A 23,802-nucleotide genomic window follows, 5' to 3' on the forward strand; every position below is an offset into this window, starting at 1 on the left:
AGCCCGCCCCCCATGATCTTTGGGGCAAGTTTGGGCACCCATGGTCATCACGCCACCCCCCCCTCCATTAATTTCTATGGGAGAGGTCGTGATGGCTGTGGTCGCTCGTAATCCAGCACAGAATGGCGTTCGCTCCATGCTGGGGATTACTTGGGGATATGATGTCTAAGGGTGAAGTATTCCTTTAACATAAAAAACTAAGATATTTCACATACAGTGTTTTTATATTAACAGTAGCATTTTTAAATATAAAAAATACCATACCAAAATATTAAATGGGTATAAAAATGTTTTGGTGTTTCTCATTTCAAGATATAATACACATGATTTGTGGAACATTATAGACCTTAAATTTATCTAAGGATTGTCTCTGAAACAATGAATCATAGCTGTTTGACCTAATGTGATGTTTTTATATTTAAGAAAAAAAGTACCAACCACTAGATGAAAGCAATCAAAATAAGATTCAATCCTTAATAAAGAATTTAAAAAATGTGAAGAAAATATGCCACAAGAAAAAAAGCTGCTTATGGAATTAGAAAAAAAAAAAAAGAAATATTCATGCATCATACTGAGCTTGAATATAAAAAAAAAATACCTTCATCTTCACCACGGTCATTATTGGCTATATCATCAGCTTGTTTCTTTGTGTTGGCTCCTGAGGGTTACAGTAAAAAGAATAAAGGGAAAAAGATAATTCAAATATAGGTGGCTTTAAAAAAAAAAAATTAGAAAAAGTGGAAAAATGAATTTAGATAAAAAATTGTTATACAAAAATGTAACGAGCTGTTACATTGTATGCAAACATATAAAAGAAATCATGAAAAACTGATGTGAAAAAATGCCATTTATTTGTAATGGAGAAAATATGAAATGATTCTCACTTTATATTAGTAGGTTAACTGAAATGCCCTTGAAGTAAAAAAAAAAAAAAAAATAGATAGATAGATAATAAAATGTTCAAGAGATTTTAAAATTGATGAAAATATACTTTAAGAAGATAAAGGAAAAATGTTCTAAATACACTATAAAACTGGCCATGAAAGATTTAGACACTTTAGCCATCTAAAAAAAGATCAAGAAAATAATTTATATATGTATACATGAATTGAGAACTATTGAGATGAAATATTGGTGGAATATTTATCAACAACTGTGCAGAGAAAAAGTTGCCCATAGCAACCAGTCAGATCGCTTCTTTTATTTTTCAGAGGCATTTTTAAAAATGAAAGAAGTGATCTCTGCACAGGTTTTGATAAATCTCTCCGATTGTGTGCAAAGATTTTTTTTTAATTTTTTACTTTTTAAACTAGTTTCTTTTATTAGAACATGTTTTTCTCAGCAGCAAATGTCACTCAAATTTAACATCTGAATTGACTGCAGCTTTCAGGCATCAACTCATATAGACAACTAGGTGAGGAGATTTAACAGTTTGTAATAAATTTGATATTAATACATTTAAATATAAAGAAAAACCTACAAGTTAATGGTATGTAATGATGTAAGGAAGTTTTTAAGAGATGTTAAAATAGTATATAAAAATTTTCTGCATTGATTAGAAAACTGATATAGTGGCTATATCCATTTGAATAGAAAAAGAAAGAAACATTTATAAAATATAGATAACATATTGGAGGAACTCTCAGGTAACAATACTATACTTAAGAATTACAGCATCAACAACTAGAAGCCAACATTCATTTTTTTAAAGTCATAAAACTGTACGATAAAATTCATTTCCATCAACCAGTATTGAATATGACAAATCTTATTTCTTATATTATAAAATAGTTTCAATAAATGGTCACTCGAAACATATGATATGAATAAAGATGATAAACTTTGAATGACAATGAAAGCCTCCAGTTTCATTTCACATGTCAGTATTTTCATACACATTCTACATTACTCAATACATAACAAATTTCTTCCAATGCTATGTATAAAAATAAGAGTGTCATAAAAAAAGGGTTCTGGAATACAGCTACTTATTTTGTCATTATAAGGGATCCCCATTTAATTCCATTGCTTACATGTTGTTACGCCGAGCGCTCCGGGTCCCCGCTCCTCCCCGGAGCGCTCGCTACACTTCCCTCACTGCAGCGCCCCGGTCGGTTCCACGGACCCGGGGCGCTGCGTTACTGCCTCCGGCCGGGATGCGATTCGCGATGCGGGTAGCGCCCGCTCGCGATGCGCACCCCGGCTCCCGTACCTTACTCGCTCCCCGTCAGTTCTGTCCCGGCGCGCGCGGCCCCGCTCCCTAGGGCGCGCGCGCGCCGGGTCTTTGCGATTTAAAGGGCCACTGCACCGCTGATTGGTGCAGTGGTTCCAATTAGTGTTTACACCTGTGCACTTCCCTATATCACCTCACTTCCCCTTCACTCCCTCGCCGGATCTTGTTGCCCTAGTGCCAGTGAAAGCGTTCCTTGTGTGTTCCTTGCCTGTGATTCCAGACCTTCTGCCGTTGCCCCTGACTACGATCCTTGCTGCCTGCCCCGACCTTCTGCTACGTCCGACCTTGCTTCTGTCTACTCCCTTGTACCGCGCCTATCTTCAGCAGCCAGAGAGGTTGAGCCGTTGCTAGGGGATACGACCTGGTCACTACCGCCGCAGCAAGACCATCCCGCTTTGCGGCGGGCTCTGGTGAAAACCAGTAGTGACTTAGAACCGATCCTCTAGCACGGTCCACGCCAATCCCTCTCTGGCACAGAGGATCCACTACCTGCCAGCCGGCATCGTGACAGTAGATCCGGCCATGGATCCCGCTGAAGTTCCTCTGCCAGTTGTCGCTGACCTCACCACGGTGGTCGCCCAGCAGTCACAACAGATTGCGCAACAAGGCCAACAGCTGTCTCAACTGACTGTTATGCTACAACAGTTACTACCACAGCTCCAGCAATCATCTCCTCCGCCAGCTCCTGTACCTCCTCCGCAGCGAGTGGCCGCTTCTGGAATACGACTATCCTTGCCGGATAAATTTGATGGGGACTCTAAGTTTTGCCGTGGCTTTCTTTCCCAATGTTCATTACACTTGGAGATGATGTCGGACCAGTTCCCCACTGAAAGGTCTAAGGTGGCTTTCGTAGTCAGCCTGCTGTCTGGAAAAGCCCTGGCTTGGGCCACACCGCTCTGGGACCGCAATGACCCCGTCACTGCCTCTGTACACTCCTTCTTCTCGGAAATTCGAAGTGTCTTTGAGGAACCTGCCCGAGCCTCTTCTGCTGAGACTGCCCTGTTGAACCTGGTCCAGGGTAATTCTTCCGTTGGCGAGTATGCCGTACAGTTCCGTACCCTTGCTTCAGAATTATCCTGGAATAATGAGGCACTCTGCGCGACCTTTAAAAAAGGCCTATCCAGCAACATTAAAGATGTTCTGGCCGCACGAGAAATCCCTGCTAACCTACATGAACTCATCCATCTTGCCACTCGCATTGACATGCGTTTTTCCGAACGGCGTCAGGAGCTCCGCCAGGATATGGACTCTGTTCGCACGAGGCGTTTCTTCTCCCCGGCTCCTCTCTCCTCTGGTCCCCTGCAATCTGTTCCTGTGCCTCCCGCCGTGGAGGCTATGCAGGTCGACCGGTCTCGCCTGACACCCCAAGAGAGGACACGACGCCGCATGGAGAATCTCTGCCTGTACTGTGCTAGTACCGAACACTTCCTGAAGGATTGTCCTATCCGTCCTCCCCGCCTGGAAAGACGTCCGCTGACTCCGCACAAAGGTGAGACAGTCCTTGATGTCTACTCTGCTTCTCCACGTCTTACTGTGCCTGTGCGGATGTCTGCCTCTGCCTTCTCCTTCTCTGCTGTGGCCTTCCTGGACTCTGGATCTGCAGGAAATTTCATCTTAGCCTCTCTCGTCAACAGGTTCAACATCCCGGTGACCAGTCTCGCCAGACCCCTCTACATCAATTGTGTAAACAATGAAAGATTGGACTGTACTATACGTTTCCGCACGGAGCCCCTTCTAATGTGCATCGGATCTCATCACGAGAGGATTGAACTGTTGGTCCTCCCCAATTGCACTTCTGAAATCCTTCTTGGACTTCCCTGGCTTCAACTCCATTCCCCAATCCTGGATTGGTCCACTGGGGAGATCAAGAGTTGGGGGCCCTCTTGTTCCAAGGACTGCTTAAAACCGGTTCCCAGTAAACCTTGCCGTGTCCCTGTGCTTCCTCATGTAACCGGTCTCCCTAAGGCCTATATGGACTTTGCGGACGTTTTTTGCAAAAAACAAGCTGAGACTCTACCTCCTCACAGGCCTTATGATTGTCCCATTGACCTCCTCCCGGGCACTACTCCACCCCGGGGCAGAATCTATCCTCTGTCCGTCCCAGAGACTCTTGCCATGTCTGAATACGTCCAAGAAAATTTAAAAAAGGGCTTTATCCGTAAATCCTCCTCTCCTGCCGGAGCCGGATTTTTCTTTGTGTCCAAAAAAGATGGCTCTCTACGTCCTTGCATTGACTACCGCGGTCTTAATAAAATCACGGTTAAGAACCGCTACCCCCTACCCCTCATCTCTGAACTCTTTGATCGTCTCCAAGGTGCCCATATTTTTACCAAACTGGACTTAAGAGGTGCTTATAATCTCATCCGCATCAGAGAGGGGGATGAATGGAAAACGGCATTTAACACCAGAGATGGACACTTTGAGTATCTGGTCATGCCCTTTGGTCTATGCAACGCCCCTGCCGTCTTCCAAGACTTTGTTAATGAAATTTTTCGTGATCTACTATACTCCTGTGTTGTTGTATATCTGGACGATATCCTGATTTTTTCTGCCAATCTTGAAGAACACCGCCAGCATGTCCGTATGGTTCTTCAGAGACTTCGTGATAATCAACTCTATGCCAAAATAGAGAAATGTCTGTTTGAATGCCAATCTCTTCCTTTTCTAGGATACTTGGTCTCTGGCCAGGGACTACAAATGGACCCAGATAAACTCTCTGCCGTCTTAGATTGGCCACGCCCCTCCGGACTCCGTGCCATCCAACGTTTTTTGGGGTTCGCCAATTATTACAGGCAATTTATTCCACATTTTTCTACCATTGTGGCTCCTATTGTGGCTTTAACAAAAAAAAATGCCGATCCCAAGTCTTGGCCTCCTCAAGCGGAAGACGCCTTTAAACGACTCAAGTCTGCCTTTTCTTCGGCTCCCGTGCTCTCCAGACCTGACCCATCTAAACCCTTCCTATTGGAGGTTGATGCCTCCTCAGTGGGAGCTGGAGCTGTCCTTCTACAAAAAAACTCTTCCGGGCATGCTGTTACTTGTGGTTTTTTTTCCAGGACCTTCTCTCCGGCGGAGAGGAACTACTCCATCGGGGATCGAGAGCTTCTAGCCATTAAATTAGCACTTGAGGAATGGAGGCATCTGCTGGAGGGATCAAGATTTCCAGTTATTATTTACACCGATCACAAGAACCTCTCCTACCTCCAGTCTGCCCAACGGCTGAATCCTCGTCAGGCCAGGTGGTCTCTGTTCTTTGCCCGATTTAATTTTGAAATTCACTTTCGGCCTGCTGATAAAAACATTAGGGCCGATGCTCTCTCTCGTTCCTCAGATGCCTCTGAAATTGAACTCTCTCCTCAACACATCATTCCTCCTGACTGCCTGATTTCCACTTCTCCAGCCTCCATCAGGCAAACTCCTCCAGGAAAGACCTTTGTTTCTCCACGCCAACGCCTTGGGATCCTCAAATGGGGTCACTCCTCCCATCTCGCAGGTCATGCGGGCATCAAGAAATCTGTGCAACTCATCTCTCGCTTCTATTGGTGGCCGACTCTAGAGACTGATGTGGTGGACTTTGTGCGAGCCTGCACTATCTGTGCCCGGGATAAGACTCCTCGCCAGAAGCCCGCTGGTTTTCTTCATCCTCTACCTGTCCCCGAACAACCTTGGTCTCTGATTGGTATGGATTTTATTACTGACTTACCCCCATCCCATGGCAACACTGTTATTTGGGTGGTCGTTGATCGATTCTCCAAAATGGCACATTTCATCCCTCTTCCTGGTCTTCCTTCAGCGCCTCAGTTGGCTAAACAATTTTTTGTACACATTTTTCGTCTTCACGGGTTGCCTACACAGATCGTCTCGGATAGAGGCGTCCAATTTGTGTCTAAATTCTGGAGGGCTCTCTGTAAACAACTCAAGATTAAATTAAATTTTTCTTCTGCATACCATCCTCAATCCAATGGACAAGTAGAGAGAATTAACCAGATCTTGGGTGACTATTTACGACATTTTGTTTCCTCCCGCCAGGATGACTGGGCAGATCTTCTACCTTGGGCCGAATTCTCGTATAATTTCAGAATCTCTGAATCTTCCTCCAAATCTCCGTTTTTCGTGGTGTACGGCCGTCACCCTCTTCCCCCCCTCCCTACCCCCTTGCCCTCTGGTCTGCCCGCTGTGGATGAAATTTCTCGTGATCTTTCCACCATATGGAAAGAGACCCAAAATTCTCTCTTACAGGCTTCTTCTCGCATGAAGAGATTCGCAGATAAGAAAAGAAGAGCTCCTCCCATTTTTTCCCCTGGAGACAAGGTATGGCTCTCCGCTAAATATGTCCGTTTCCGTGTCCCGAGCTATAAGTTGGGACCACGCTATCTTGGTCCTTTTAAAGTTTTGTGTCAAATTAATCCTGTCTCTTACAAACTTCTTCTTCCTCCTTCTCTTCGTATCCCTAATGCCTTTCACGTCTCTCTTCTTAAACCTCTCATCCTCAACCGTTTTTCTCCTAAATCTGTTCCTCCCACTCCTGTTTCCGGCTCCTCGGACATCTTCTCTGTCAAAGAGATTTTGGCCTCTAAAAAGGTCAGGGGAAGAACTTTTTTTTTAGTGGATTGGGAGGGTTGTGGTCCAGAAGAGAGGTCCTGGGAACCTGAGGACAATATCCTGGACAAAAGTCTGATCCTCAGGTTCTCAGGCCCCAAGAAGAGGGGGAGACCCAAGGGGGGGGGTACTGTTACGCCGAGCGCTCCGGGTCCCCGCTCCTCCCCGGAGCGCTCGCTACACTTCCCTCACTGCAGCGCCCCGGTCGGTTCCACGGACCCGGGGCGCTGCGTTACTGCCTCCGGCCGGGATGCGATTCGCGATGCGGGTAGCGCCCGCTCGCGATGCGCACCCCGGCTCCCGTACCTTACTCGCTCCCCGTCAGTTCTGTCCCGGCGCGCGCGGCCCCGCTCCCTAGGGCGCGCGCGCGCCGGGTCTTTGCGATTTAAAGGGCCACTGCACCGCTGATTGGTGCAGTGGTTCCAATTAGTGTTTACACCTGTGCACTTCCCTATATCACCTCACTTCCCCTTCACTCCCTCGCCGGATCTTGTTGCCCTAGTGCCAGTGAAAGCGTTCCTTGTGTGTTCCTTGCCTGTGATTCCAGACCTTCTGCCGTTGCCCCTGACTACGATCCTTGCTGCCTGCCCCGACCTTCTGCTACGTCCGACCTTGCTTCTGTCTACTCCCTTGTACCGCGCCTATCTTCAGCAGCCAGAGAGGTTGAGCCGTTGCTAGGGGATACGACCTGGTCACTACCGCCGCAGCAAGACCATCCCGCTTTGCGGCGGGCTCTGGTGAAAACCAGTAGTGACTTAGAACCGATCCTCTAGCACGGTCCACGCCAATCCCTCTCTGGCACAGAGGATCCACTACCTGCCAGCCGGCATCGTGACACATGTTAAGGGTACATTACCACATACTTAACCCTTTGCGGATAAAAAAAATAAAAATAAACTGAAATCCACAACATAAAATCTCCGTTGTGAAATCCGCAGCAGATTATGTGAGGCTGTACCCTAAAAATGGTTTAGCCAGCTTTTCTAAGATGTCAATTTTGTTACATTTGTTTTCAGTTGTGTAATAGATAACGTAGATGATTATTTTTATAATGCTTCTCACGGTTCTTTTATTGAAAATTAATGAATATCAAAATAAGACAGTTTAGCACAACAGCAAGAGAATAGGAAAGAAAGTCCTGCAGTAAGAAGTTCAAATGGAAGAAAGAGTCTTGGAGGTGAGATGCAAGAAGATTAGAGACCTATGACAAAAAATGTCTTGTACAGTGCAAAGCATGCTTTTGGAGCAGAATGAAACTAAAGAAAACTAACTATGAAAAAAATCTACGTTAGAAAAGACTGACATATATCACTGACAAGCTGCGTCCCTGAACCCATCCGTGTACACCCTGGTTAATGCACCCAAGAAAATAAAGAGAATATAGCACGGAATCCCGGTGAGTGACGTCCTTCTATTCTTTACTAATCCTAACATATTTTACTGGCTTCTTCCCAATGAAGGCTGGTGTAGAGCATGGTGTCACTTTCTTTACCAGCCATCAATGGAGAAATAGAATATTCTTAGTCCTTAGTCAACTATTGCCTCACATTTACCTTATTTCCAAACATCTCAGTAGGGTATCTCTATGATCCAAATTCAGAATCCCCCTAGGCTATACCTAATGGCACTATACCTGCTTTATAGTCAGCAAAACACTAGGTTAACATAAAACAGCTGGTAGACAGATCTACTCAAACCACTATATTAAAGCTATGTTAACATCAGCGTTGCAAAGTTCTGTTTGGGAGGTCCATTACACATGCTGATATTAGGATTGGTTGAAGTGTGTGACACCAGACAACAACGTATCCCAACAGGTGTCATTCACTTTAAATGGGTCCATCTAGGTTCCGTTAGATGTCTTACATTTTTCAGGATTTTAGCAGAGAAAAAAAGCTGAAATGTAGGATTCTTTTCTTTGCTAAAGTTCTGTCATAATAACGGAATCAGCAAACGGAGCTTCTAACACTGGTGTGCACATAGCCTAACAAATAGACAGCCGCTTATAAAAAATAAAAGATTAAATAGTAGAATAAATGCTAAATTTGACAGCATTTGTAACCCAAAAGTTGAATAGTATCATTATCAATTAAATGCTGATCCCTATCTATCCATAACAAGACTTAATAGATCCGACCCAATAACTATCCAATATTCCATCACAGAAACAACTTATGGCAATACCCTTCAAAACGCCTCAACTCCATATTCATGGCCCTGTAGACTTTTTAACAAGCTACTAAGTAAAAAATGTATCTAATCATAAATGTCAGGATAAAAAGTTACCTTATAAATTATGTACCATCTAAGAGCATTCCCAAGATGTTCTTTCATACTTAAAACTTGCACGCCAATTTAATTATGTGTTTATTTTGAAAGAAGAGAAAAATCAGCTTCCATATTCTTAAAACTTAAACCATGTTTATTCCTGTTTTTAAACTAAAAATTAAATGTTTGCCAGTCACCTATAGTTTCCTTGCTTCAATTTAATAGCTGAGGGTACTTTGCAATTGAAAAATGTACTGATGCAAATTCCTTTGAAAACAATGCAGTCATCCACAACTAATTGAAATAGAACTGTTATCTCACATCCCCTTCTGTGTAAATGCTTTTCATATTAAACAGGAATAAACATACTTTTACTTTTCAAGTTATTAGTTTGGACCTCACTGAATAGACTTTCAGACGCTTAAACAAAGTTTGCAAAAGTAACCGAAGGGGCATCCACAATATTTTCCAAAATTGCATTTGTGCCCATTGCTCCTTGAGAAAACATTTTAAAGATTTGAAATAGCCTTTTATTTTGAGTTGCTATTAATGCTATTCCACCTTCAGTTATTTGCTGGCTTGTGCCAACTCTAAATCTTGTATGCCTTAAGTAAACACATAAAAAATAAAATTTAGTAAATAAAACTCATAAAAATCTTAAGCCTGTGCCACTTTCAGTATGGAAATATTGAAGATGTGAAGCCAAATTGTTAACAACATTTACTTGAGGATGACTAAGAGGATTGTATTCCACTCAATGCAGCGAATGACTTTGGTTTCCTAGCAGTTCAGAAGGTTATAAATGGAACAGTATTCAACAGGAAAACTAAAATCCAGACTAAAGGATGAAGTATCTCATTCTCTGCCTATCTTTTCACTGACATTTCCGCTCTAATCACTTGTTCTATTTCTTAATTTCTTTCTTGTTTAATGGGGTTATGCGGGGTAATACAATTATCCACTATCCATGGCATAGGGAATAAGTGTCTAATCATGGGAGGTCCAACCATCGGAACCCCATCTTAGCCAGTGACTGAATGAGTGGGCCGTCACTCCTGATCATCTCAAATCTTGGAGGCCAGAGCACTCAAGGGATTGGTGAGAAGAGCAATGACAGATGGGCCCTGTACAGGAGAGCGCAGGAAGCCCAGTGGTCAGACCTCCCATGATTCCTTATCCCCTGATCTATTTCCCCGGACAACCCCTTTAACCTTTATATACTATACAACATGATTGGTGGCATGCTACTCTGTCAACCTTGAAAGTAAATACAGAAGTAGGGATGCTTGTCAAAGGCCAGAATCCCTGCTCCTGTACATATCTCTGGTACTGTATACATTGCCAGTGCTACTCACTGAACATGTAGCAATAATGTACAAGGGAGCAGTGATGCATACAGCATTTCCGCTCACCTCACAGCCACTGGCATCTGTGTTTTAAAGAAACACACCTGTATTTCTTCTAGATACGATGTAAATCCACCACATCCTGAGTAACTGGAAGCCTCCATTGACTTTCATAACTTTACTTTCCAATACTTTTTTCCTTATCTGCTAACATTGCAACACCTATGAAAATAATGTCTATGTACAGGCTCTCAACACCCTATTTACTGAAAATGAGGCCAAACCTGGAATTAAACCTCAACCTCAACGATATATTTAAATATGAAAGGACAGCAAACTAATGATACTGAAAAAGCTTTTGTCTTTATTATAAAACATATACATAAACTCATACTAACCTTTTAAATGGATTAAATCTCATACTATTTAAAAAAAAAATACCTTTAAAGGGGTACTTCGGTGGAATTTTTTATTTTTTTAAATCAACTGGTGTCAGAAAGTTCAACAGATTTGTAAATTATCAATACAGTGGAGAGTTAGAAAAACATCGGCACTCACCAGCCTTCTCTTTAAAAGCTTCTTTATTGATACATACTCACAACATGAAATGCAGTCAGGGAGAGGGATCTGTGCAGGGGGGGGGTAAGTAGTAGGCAACAGATTCTGTTTCTCTCGTTACACGAGCTTCATCCGGCCATATCTACCTGGAATTCTATGAGACTGGGTGCAATTACACACACTGTGACTGATCTCATTACATGCAGAACCAAGTTTGTTGTATATGTCATATATTGCCCCTGTGGGTTCTACTATATCGGCAAAACAATAAGACAGTTATGTGCTCGGATTAGGGAACACCTATATTCGTTCCGTACCTTAAAGGGAGCACCGCGTCTTATCGCCCATATGATGGAAGCCCACAAGGGACAATTGGATCATCTGAAGTTCTCTGGGATAGAAAGAGTTAAACCCAGACCGGGATTAGCTTGGATCAATACCTACTGCAAAGAGAAACATACTGGATCGTACAAACAGCAGCAGCAGGTCCCCTCGGTTTAAATGAAAAAGTAGATTATGCACCTTGTTTTTAACTATATAGTTTTTAATATGCACGTGTATATATACAAGTTTCTATGTATATGCTTTCTTATACTGACGCACTTACAAAAATGGCAATGGTTAGCCAATGACGAGACTCTAACGAGAACTCATCAGGTGAGTCAGGTGAGGAGGTCGGTCCTGAGCGTCGGCGATTGGCCGCCCACCTGTATAAGAAGCAGCACAGAATTCCAGGTAGAAATGGCCGGATAAAGCTCGTGTAATGAGCGAAACAGAATCTGTTGCCTACTACTTACCCCCCCTGCACAGATCCCTCTCCCTGACTGCATTTCATGTTGTGAGTATGTATCAATAAAGAAGCTTTTAAAGAGAAGACTGGTGAGTGCCGATGTTTTTCTAACTCTCCATTGTATTGAAGATTTGAACTTTGCCACTACATCAGAGCACCACCACATCTCTATTGGTTTATCCTTGTCGTACGCCCGTCTGGCAGTCCAGCTTAGCCAGTGGGAGCAGTGCCGAATATCACATCTTCGCTTTGCCTTGAGATTTGTAAATTACTTCTATTAAAAAAAATCTTAATCCTTACAGTACTTATTAGCTGCTGAATACTACAGAGGAAAGGATTTTCTTTTTGAAACACAGTGCTCTCTGCTGATATCACAAGCACAGTGCTCTCTGCTGACATCTCTGTCCATTTTAGGAAATGTCCTGAGCAGCATATGTTTGCTATGGGAATTTTCTCCTTCTCTGAACAGTTCTTAAAATGGACAGAGATGTCAGCAAAGAGCACTGTGCTTGTGATGTCATCTGAGAGCTCTGTGTTCCAAAAAGAAAATAATTTCCTCTGTAGTATTCAGCAGCTAATAAGTACTAGAATGATTAAGATTTTTTTTATAAAAGTAATTTACAAATCTGTTTAACTTTCTGGCACCAGTTGATTAAAAAACTAAAAAAGTTTTTTTTTACTGAAGTACCCCTGTAAATATATCTTCCAATATTAAACTATTTTAGTGATATGAATATTAATAATGTTTATTTATTTTATTTAATTTTTTTCATTTTTTATTGTCTCTGGGACATGAAAAATTATTGTGTAATGAACTAATGATCTAAAATACTAATTTCACAAATCATTGTATTTAGCTAGGACCATTCACTTTCCAGCTGAAAAAAATATATTCCATCATCCTGTATTAAAGACAGGTGTGTGAAATACATCATTTTGTTGCTTCACTTCTATTTGTCATCACATAGACAGCTAGAACAGAAAAATGGTAGACATGACAAGCAGGTAACCTGTATTGGATATTACTGTAAGATATAAAATGCACTACTAGCATGCAGCTAAGGACTATTTACTCTCAAGTTACACAACTATACTATTTAAACTTGATGATTCAACCTTTATAAACAAATTCAAGAAATAGTACAGCAATTCATAAACAAATTCCTAAATTCTCTCCACAGAACTAAATACATTAAATGCAAGGGTTTACAAAAACTGTGGAACAATATTCTTTAAATACTTTATGTACTTTCAAACATTGTCTCCATCAGCTCAGACCTCCAGTGGTTACACAGAAAAAGGAAAAGGTCTCCTGACCTTAATATCATCGAGCTACTCTGGGGAGATCTCAAAAGTGCAGTTTATGTAGAAAGACTAAAGACTTTGCATGTCTTATTGTGCTTCTTTAAACCACTACACAGTCTTCTACAAGATCAGACAATTTTCTATTAAGGTTATCTGTGAGTATTTTTTTTTTTGTTGTTTGTTTTTGTGTATCTACCAAACAACGTGCCTTGCATTTGTGGCGAATATTAGTCTACCAGACTAGGAATTTTCCTCCCTTAATAAGTGACTGAACAGTACTGACTGGCAATTTCAAGGCTCTGGGTATCTTTTTATATCCTTTTCCTTATAATGTTCCATTATCTTGTTACTCAAGTCTTTTGACAGTTCTTTTTTGTTCCCCTGGCTCAGTATCTAGCCTTCTCAGTGCATCCACATGAGTGTTCACAAAAACATTGACTATTTATACACAGACACCAATTTTATTCCAATAGCAGGTTGCCGAAATGAATGTTTAATTGACATTTTAAAATTTGTGTGTGTGACCTTTTTTGTCTGTTACAAGGTCAAACATTCAAGGGTATGTAAAGTCATCAGGGCTATTTGGTGATTTTTGTTATCATTGTGATTTTATTATGATTTTAAAAAGTGTGTGTGTGTGTGTGTTTGTGTGTGCGTGTGTTTTGGTCCTAATGTTGAGAGCTCTCTGGTAAAGTAAAGGCTAAACAGCCTTTATTGATTTTGAATATGCACATGAAAAAAAAAGAAAGCATTTTATGTTTGCTTTTATTTGTTCTTACAAAGAGACTATATTAAACTTTTCATGCTTAAAACCAATATGACAATTCAAAGTGATTTTGAGTACATGTTGTAGCTGCCATTTTAAATATTTGCATGCCTCTCACAACTTATTGTCAATCAATACTCAATGTTGTGTGTAATTCAGCTGGGAAAATGGATAGCAGCCAGATGTACAAGAACAAGATATCCCTGTTTTATTTGTGAGCCAGTTATCTCATACAGCCAATTTTAAGTTGGCATCTATAGTCTAGTACATATCACTGCAGTTTGTTGTTACTTATAAACAAAAAAGGGCTGTGTATATTTTTTTTTTTTTTTTAGATGCTAGATACCTTTGTAAGCATTTTTACTCACATTCTATGCAAAATGTTCATCTTATTTAAAATAATTATTATTATACTGTGGCCACTAACACATAACTTTTATTGAATACAATTCATAAAAAAAGCCTTATCTATGATAAAAGGAGAATACAAACAGTAGAGAGATATTTGTCAAGAGATATGAAAGATGAGATATGATGTTAGCAATATACAGCAACATGTGACACAATGTAATGTGGTGTCCCGTATTTCATACTGTACCTTTGTAGAGGTCCCTATAGTCAGAGTCCCTAGGAACGTCGGGGTCCCTCTTCTTTAGTTATCCCCTCGCACCCCTTGGTTCATATTTGTATAGAAACTCATATAAATATAAGTATAAATATGTATATATACAAATGCCTACCTGTTCAGCGTAGCAGGACCTGCGGGTCACAAGATTAGGTTCAGAACTCTATAGTTTTGCTAACGGACCTTTGGTGGTTCTCATGACGTGTTCACCCACAATGCAATGTAACGGTGAGTGACAGTTGTTATGGACCAATCCAAAACGGCCAGCCTCTGCCCATATAAGGGAGCTGCGCCATCTTGATCGCTCTCTTGGGTTGCTGATTCTGGATGAGGTAGGACCTCCGCAGCTTACAAGACAATTTACTAGGCCGAAGCCTTGCAGCCTAGGCCTCTAACATAGCGGATATACTAAGAAATTCCCCGCTACTCACCGCAAGATCACTGGACCTAAATGCACCTTTAAATCCAGTGGATCTATGCTACAAAATCTCTAAGAAGCTAAATTGAGCTTATCTGATCCCAACCGGCAATCGCTGCTCAGCTATATCTTTAGAGACTCTGTTATCTGGACTGTTACAATTGCTGCATGTACAGAAATTCTTCAGTAAAAGTTCCTGCAAGTTTTCAGTTAACAGTGGTTGTGGACAATCCTTTATTTCTGCATCACCTATTGCTCTTGGGAAGGGTGGGAATAGGCCTATCAAGATTACAGTATTTAACCCTCACCCTGGTGTCACGAGTGACAAGGGTTAACAGCGCCCTTTATTATCCTGAACAGCAACACCCTAACTACCCTACACCCCACAAGGCTTTATCCCCCAACGCTATCACAAAGCCTTTTTGGCGTCGCACGAACAGGATTCGGGTGTGTGCCTGCTGCTGTTGCCACTAGTGAAATTGCACTCCCCCCAGAAAGTAACGGACTTTATTCATGTGTCGCAGACCGCATTACAGTGTAAAGGATCTGTGCGTGTGGTGCGAATTACAGAGGGGGGAGGCGAAGATTTATTTTCTGCAATGTGTAAAATGCAAAACGAGTTCATGCTGCGATCCTCTGGTCCGGTCAGCATGGGAGTAGTCAACCTGTTGCCAGAAAAGCGCGTGAAGAAGTCCCGCGCTGCACCACGACCCGCCCCTGGGCGTGGCTGCCAAGTTGCTGTGTCGCAGCCGAAACGGAACTTGGAGACACATGAGTCGTTTCTGGGAGGACAGGAAGTCGGGGCTGCACGGATGACGTCCTTCCTGCCGGCCGACATTTTGGGGAAGCCCAATAGAAAAGACAGCGACCTCTTCAGTCTGCACAGAGAGCCAGAGAGTACAGACATGGCGGAGAGCAGCGTTCCACATGGTGAGAACAGCAAAATGGTGCAGGAACAGTGGAAAGTTGTGGCAGTCGCAGCCCAACTATTCCAAGAAATTGCCGACCGTCTGCAGCGATGGTCACTGGATGAAGAGGGGGCCTGCAATCTTACCCCACTGCCTGATGACGACGATGACTCGCCGAACACACCTCCAGTGGAGAGCGCAGGGACACCTGGAGGTGCATCACAGGTGAGATTGTCCCCTCACCACAGAACTTGGGGCTCATGGGCCGAAATCCGGAGGTGAGTACACCTCCAGAGGCGGCTTTTTCTTCCTCCTCCAGCCCTGAAGCTGAAATACCCCTATCCAGATTGTCAAGTGCACAACCGTGCTCACCAGAGTTGCCCCAGTGGATTTTTGGGGACGAGCCGGGACTCATCGAGTATATGCACGCGGTTCTACAACCTATACCTGGGAAGCCACTCCCACCAATTCCAGCCGCACAAAGGGAAAGGGCCCGTCAAGAAGCCGAGCTAGCTGAGCTGATGGATAAATTAAAGGCCCGACACAGAGAACTGTACGCCCCTAAGCATGTGCATGTGCCTCCTGAGGAAAGAATTTGTTACCAGGAGAATACTAAAGAAATGGAAGCATTATTCATCCCCAAATGGGACCATCCCTGAGAAGGGGAGGAACCTCTAGAACGACAAAGAGCAACTGTGGCCAAGTTTGACAAGGTCAGAGGTTATGGGACACTCCTAGATTGCCATACAGGGCAAACCATCCTCGTAAACCGACGAGCAGTACAAAGGCCATATCTTCACAAAAAGTTCTACAACCTGGAGGTGGATGAAATTGTGGAGTACACCCCCGTCCAGAGCCTGCGTGGAGAATGGGCTGCAGCGGTCACAAGACCAACAGCCCCAACGCAGCTTCCCTTCAAATACTTTCCGTCTACAGATTGGGAATCGGACACAGAGCAGCGCTCCCGGTAAGACTCGCTGACCGGGGCGCTGCAAGCAGGGAAGTGACGCCGCGAGTGCTCCGGAGGGGAAGCGGGGCCCGGAGCGCTCGGCGTTACAGTACCATCCCACTTTGGTCTCCCCCTCTTTTTGGAGCCAAGGAACTTATGGATGAGCTCCTTGTCTAGGATATTGTCCTCAGGCTCCCAAGACCTCTCTTCAGGACCACAATTCTCCCAGTCAATAAGAAATTTTTATTTACCTCTGACGACCTGGGAGGCGAGGATTTCTTTTACCGAGAAGACGTCAGAGGACCCAGTGACAGGAGCAGGAACGGTGACCTTGGGGGTAAAGCGGTTAAGGACGAGAGGTTTAAGAAGGGATACATGAAAGGAGTTAGGAATACGAAGAGAAGGAGGAAGATGGAGCTTGTAGGAGACAGGGTTGATTTGACTTTTGACTCTAAATGGCCCGGGGTAACGAGGACCCAGCTTGTAGCTAGGGACACAAAACCGAATATATTTGGCAGAGAGCAACACTTTGTCACCAGGGGCAAAGACAGGAGAAGTTCTTCTCTTCTTATCCGCATGTTTCTTCATGCGAGAAGAGGCCAGTGAGAGCGACTTTTGAGTCTCCTTCCAGATAGTGGAGAAGTCCCGGGTCAATTCATCTACGGCAGGAACTACAGATGAAGTGGGGATGGGGAGGGGGGGGAAGCGGGTGACGGCAGTACACCACAAAAAACGGAGACTTGGCGGATGACTCAGAGTTTTTGAAATTGTACGAGAATTCAGCCCAGGGTAACAGGTCGACCCAATCATCTTGACGGGAGGAGACAAAATGTCGCAGGTAGTCACCAAGGATCTGGTTTACTCTCTCCACTTGTCCATTGGACTGCGGCTGGTAGGAGGACGAGAAATGTAATTTGATCTTTAATTGATTACAGAGAGCTCTCCAAAACTTAGACACAAATTGAACGCCTCTATCCGAGACGATATGCGTGGGAAGCCCGTGAAGACGGAAAATCTGCAGAAAAATTGTTTCGCCAACTGTGGCGCAGAAGGAAGGCCTGGAAGCGGAATAAAGTGAGCCATTTTGGAAAAACGATCAACAACCACCCAGATGACAGTGTTGCCATGGGATACAGGAAGATCAGTGATGAAGTCTATGGCTATGTGGGACCAAGGTTGTTCAGGCACCAGCAGCGGATGGAGAAGACCAGAAGGCTTCTGACGAGGGGTCTTGTCATGTGCACATACTGTACAGGCTCATACGAAATTGGTCACATCCTTTTCCCAACAGGACCACCAATAGTGTCTGGCAATCAACTGTAAAGTCTTTTTGATTCCAGTGTGACCAGCCAAAAGGGAGGAATGGCCCCATTTGAGGATCCGGAGGCGAAGACGTGGAGGAACATAAGTCTTTCCTGGAGGGGTAGGCACCAGAGAAGCAGGGGCAGAAGAGATCAGACACTCAGGGAGAATGATGTGCTGAGGAAAGGTCTCGGCTTCTTAGGTGGTACGAGATAGAGCATCAGCTCTGACATTCTTGTCTGCGGGACGAAAACGGATCTGAAAGTTAAAACGGGCAAAAAACAACAACCACCTAGCCTGGCGAGGATTTAGCCGCTGGGCCGATTTTTTCTTAGTCAGTGCTACAATAGGAGCAATGATGGTGGAGAAGTGGGGAATGAATTGACGATAATAATTTGCAAATCCGAGAAATCTTTGGATTGCTCGCAGACCAGTGGGACGAGGCCAATCCATTACCTCAGAAAGTTTATCAGGGTCCATTTGAAGACCTTGTCCGGACACAATGTATCCCAGGAAGGGAAGACTGCTGCGTTCGAATAGACACTTCTCAATTTTAGCGTAAAGTTGATTTTGACGTCATCGTTGGAGCACTTGACGAACATGAAGGCGATGTTCCTCTAGGTTGGAGGAAAAAATGAGAATGTCGTCAAGGTAGACTACCACACAGCAGTACAGCATGTCCTGAAAAATCTCATTAACAAAGTCCTGAAAAACTGCTGGGGCGTTGCATAGACCAAAGGGTAGTCATAGTGTCTATGCGGAGGTAAGACCTCTGCTTGTTTTTTACAAAAGACGTCCGAAAAGTCCAGATAGGCCTTAGGAAGACCTGGCAATGGAGTAGTCATGGAGACTTGGCAGGAAGAAATTGGGTTGAGACATCGCTTGTGGCAAGAAGATCCCCAGCTCTTAATGTCCCCGGTGACCCAGTCGAGGCTAGGCGAATGACGTTGGAGCCAGGGCAAGCCCAGAAGAATTTCAGAAGTGCAGTTGGGTAGCACAAAAAATTCAATATGTTCATGATGGTGAACTCCAACAGACAAGAGTAGCGGTTGAGTGCGGTAACGCGCGGTGCAGGCCAGTCTCTCTCCATTGACGGATGAAATGAAGAGAGGTTTGTCAAGACGGGTGACTGGAATGTTGAATCTGTTGACTAGGGAGGCTTCAATGAAACTTCCTGCTGAACCCGAGTCCAAGAAGGCCACAGCGGAGAAGGAAGTTGCATTAGCGGGTATAGCAATCCGCACAGGTAAAGTCAATCATGGAGAGGTAGAATTCACTCCTGGCAACGACTCTCCTACGTTGACTAGGTGAGTGGGTGTGTTTCTCAGACGCGGAGGACGAATAGGACAGTCTTTTAGGAAATGTTCGGTGCTTGCACAGTATAGACACAGGTTTTCATTCCTATGGCGAGTCCTCTCTTGTTGGGTCAGGCGAGACCGATCCACTTGCATAGCCTCCTCGGCAGGAGGCACAGGAAGAGATTGCAAAGGACTTTGGAGGAGAGGAGCCTTGGAGGAAAACCGCTTGGTGTGAACAAGATCCTTTTCCTGACGAAGCTCCTGTCGCCTCCAGACAGGAGGCTGACCACGAATGCCACCTTAGACCGTTCTGTAGGAAATTGGTCTGACATCATCTCCAGGTGTAGGGAACACTGGGACAGGAATCCACGGCACAGTTTAGAGTCCCCATCAAACTTGTCTGGAAGAGACAGGCGGAAACTGGGAGCAGCCACTCGCTGCGGAGGAGATGCAGGAGCTGGCGGAGGAGATGGTTGCTGTTGTTGCGACAGAAGCTGTTGCAGCATAGCGGTCAGCTGAGTCAGCTGTTGTCCTTGTTACGCGATCTGCTGTGATTGCTGGGCGACCACGGAGGTTAGGTCAGCAACACTGGGCAGCGGGACCTCAGCGGGATCCATGGCCGGATCTACTGTCAGGATTCGGACTGGTATGCGGAGAGGACAAGGCTGGTGGATCCTCTGTGTCAGCGAGGTGATGGCGTGGGCCGTACCAGGGGAACGGAATCTAAGGGGTTAATGGTTTTCACCAGAGCCCGCCGCAAAGCGGGATGGACTTGCAGCGGCAGGTAACCCCCAGGTCGTTCCACCCGATAGCGACTCAACCTCACTGACAGCTGAGACAGGCGCGGTACACAAGGACAAGGCAAGAGCAAGGTCGGACATAGCAGAAGGTCTGGGCAGGCAGCAATGGTTCATATTCAGGGGCAACAGCAAGGGTCTGGATACACAGGCAATGGAACACACAGAAACGTTTTCTCAGGGCACAAGGCAACAAGGAACAGGGACAGGAAGGGGAAGTGGGTTTATATAGTTTAGGGAGTGTTAGGAACTAATTGGGCCAGGCACCGATTAATGGTGCACTGGCCCTTTAAATCTGAGAGACCCGGCGCGCGCGTGCCCTAGACAGCGGGGCCGCGCGCGCCGGGACTGAGCAGAAGGATGGGGCCGGTAAGTGACACGGGATGCGACCCGCGAGTGAGCATGTCCCACCACGGGGATCGCATCCCCGCCGAAGGACACAGAGCAGCGCTGCAAGCAAGGAAGTGACAAAAGTTTGTACACGGAAAATAGTCCGCTAGATGCACGTGTACACAAAAAACAAAAAAAACGTAAATAATTCTTGTGCACATGTATTTACAAATGTATAAAAATACTAAGAAGGTGTTTTAGTAGTTGCTAAATAGGTGACTCTCCCAGCTCCTCCGAGAGTAGCATCCTAGCCAATCGCCAATCGCTAGCACCTTTCATCAAACAAAACTACCCTTAAGATAGCAAGACTAACTAGTAAGCAGTACTTGCACACATAGTACTTAAATAAACTCACTTAAATGTACTACCTCAGTCTTCTTCAGTACATACACAAAAACAAAGGAATGTCTCACATTCAAGAAACACTTAGGAATTGTAGCCTATTGATACCCAATTCCTGCCACTGTTAGGTACACTTATATTTCTCTTCTCTTTTATTAAGTGTGGGAGACGCTCTACCTGGCCAGTAGGTGCTCTTGCGAGCTTAACGTTAAACACGTATTTCTAAAGGTAACCTAGGTAGATTATACTGTTGTGTTCTAGGGGTAAGTAACGTGTAGCCAATAGACCCTAGTAGCTAACCTTATTGGTAGAGAGCCTCAGGCAAGCCAATATACCCTTCTGTGTACTAACAGGTGACTCATCGTGGCAAAAGCAAAATGTGGTGAGATTTCAAAAATGTTTAGACAAATTGAGACTAAAGGTTATAGAAAGCTGTATAGAAATGTCTAGTTAGCCTCATAAATGTTATAGAGAGCTATAAAAAATGTCTAAGGAGCTAGAAACTAAAGGTTAGATAGCTTCATCAATGTCTAGATAGCTTAAAATGTCTAGATAGCTTCAAAATTGTCGAGTCAAGATGCTAGTCAGAGTAACAAGAAAGTACAAAGGTGTTTAATGTTTACTCAGATTTTGTCAGGATATATAGCATGTGTTAATAGTCCTGTCCTAGTCCTAGTTCCTCTGCCTTAGGGGACAGGCGTCGGGGTCAACTTGTTTTAAGTAAGGGGGTTTGTGGTGTCCCGGTACCGTATTTAATACTGTACCATTGTAGAGGTCCCCATAGTCAAAGTCCCTAGGAACGTCGGGGTCCCTCTTCTTTAATCATCCCCTCGTCACCCCTTAGTTGGTTCATATTTGTATAGAAACTCATATAAATATAAGTATAAATATGTAAATATTCAAATGCCTACCTGTTCAGCGTAGCAGGACCTGCGGGCCATGTGATTAGGTTCAAAACTCTATGGTTTTGCAAAAGGACCTTTGGTGGTTCTCATGACGTGTTCACCCACAATGCAATGTAACGGTGAGTGACAGTTGTTATGGACCAATCCAAAATGGCCAGCCTCTGCCCATATAAGGGAGCTGCACCATCTTGATCGCTCTCTTGGGTTGCTAAATCTGGATGAGGTACGACCTTCGCAGTTTACAAGACAATTTACTAGGCCAAAGCCCTGCGGCCTCGGCCTCTAACATAGCGGATATACTAAGAAATTCCCAGCTACTCACCGCAAGATCACTGGACCTAAACGCACCTTTAAATCCAGCGGATCTATGCTACAAAATCTCTAAGAAGCTAAATTGAGCTTATCTGATCCCAACCAACTGTCAATCGCTGCCCAGCTATATCTATAGAGATTTTGTTATCTGGACTGTTACTATTGCTGCATGTACAGAAATTCTTCAGTAAAAGTCCCTTCAAGTTTTCAGTTAACAGTGGTTGTGGACAATCCTTTATTTCTGCATCACCTATTGCGCTTGGGAAGGGTGGCAAAAGGCCTATCAAGATTACAGTATTTAACCCTCACCCTGGCATCACGAGTGACAAGGGTTAACAGTGCCCTTTATTATCCTGAACAGCAACACCCTAACTACCCTACACCCCACAAGGCTTTATCCCCCCGACACTACCACAGTAACTACTGTGGAGCAAAAAGTGAACCTTGGTGAAAACTAGATTAAAAAAAAGAAGTAAATAAATAAAACCAAAGACAACAGTGAAACCTGTATACACACTCATACATGCAATAGGCTTTTGAATCCAAAAGTGTGCAATAACCTATTAGTATTCTTGTTGATCTGTACATCCTGAAAAGCTATCCAGCATATGTTTTCCTACAGAAAAACAGCTTATGTTAGGACATGTAAAGGCTCCCATTAAGTTCTTAAATAAATGAAAACACCAATAAGCCATCATTGATCAAATAAAGATACATTAACACATTATTTTCCTAAAACAAGAAGGTATTTTTTCAACTACTCGGTAACCTATGGGATAGAATTGTCACTCTCAACTGTGTTCTTTAGTGTAAAAATGTAATTCATAAATAAATGAATTTAAAAAAAATTATAATAATAATGTACATAATGGACCACCCTAATCCATTTTTCACTAACTCGGTGGGCGAATGGCTCACAGTTTAAAAGAAACGCAAAGCCCAGTCAAGGTATAAATAAATACCATTGTTTATATTTTGCTTTTGATGGATTAGTAGACACCAGATTCGTTTTAAACATACCAGATATATTATTGTTATTATACTTTTCTTAAAGATGTTGATTTTATATTTGTCATTGTTTGCTGAACAATATGAGTATAAACATTTCCATATGTTAACATTTGATTCTTAAGAAACATATTGCTGTGCCTCTGTAAAGTAGTAGAAAATAAATATTTACATAGTCTAGAATCAGCAGAGCAAGTCGAGAATGAGCATATGTTTGTCAGTGACAGTTCTATACATGTTAATATGAGGTTCTACAAGTTGTAATCATTTTTATCAAAATGAAGATACTTATTGAAAATAGCAGGGATTAAATATACAAAAAAACTGGTGCATATTGTAATATGTTGCATTTGATTTAAAGCTGATCAAGGGGGTACTCCACTGATTTTTTTTAATCAACTGGTGCCAGAAAGTTAAACAGATTTGTAAATTATTTATATTTAAAAATTGTAATCCTACTAGTACTTATCAACTGCTGTATGTTCCAGAGGAAGTTATTTTCTTTTTGAATTTCCTTTCTGTCTGACCACAGTGCTCTCTGCTGACACCACTTTCCAAGTCATTAACTGTCCAGAGGAGGAGCAAATCCCCATAGCAAACCTATCCTGCTCTGGACAGTTCCTTAAATGGACAGAGGTGTCAGAGGTGTCAGACTGAAAAGAAATTCAAAAAGAAAAGAACTT

At 43.4% G+C, this 23,802-nt stretch overlaps 1 protein-coding gene across 2 annotated transcripts in view; it reads right to left on the reverse strand.

The window, feature by feature from the left end:
- Nucleotides 1-23,802, reverse strand: part of NLGN4X (neuroligin 4 X-linked) — a 381,836-nt gene that overhangs the window by 172,724 nt on the left and 185,310 nt on the right. Inside the window, exon 3 of one of the 2 annotated variants that reach the window (XM_056558849.1) lies at nt 599-658. The exons of the other annotated variant lie outside the window; for it this stretch is intronic. Within the exon in view, the coding sequence (XP_056414824.1) occupies nt 599-658 (60 nt within the window). The remainder of the gene's footprint in view (nt 1-598; nt 659-23,802) is intronic. 2 annotated transcript variants of the gene reach the window in all.

Source organism: Hyla sarda, chromosome 2 (genome assembly GCF_029499605.1).
Source record: "Hyla sarda isolate aHylSar1 chromosome 2, aHylSar1.hap1, whole genome shotgun sequence".
Taxonomy (NCBI): domain Eukaryota; kingdom Metazoa; phylum Chordata; class Amphibia; order Anura; family Hylidae; genus Hyla; species Hyla sarda.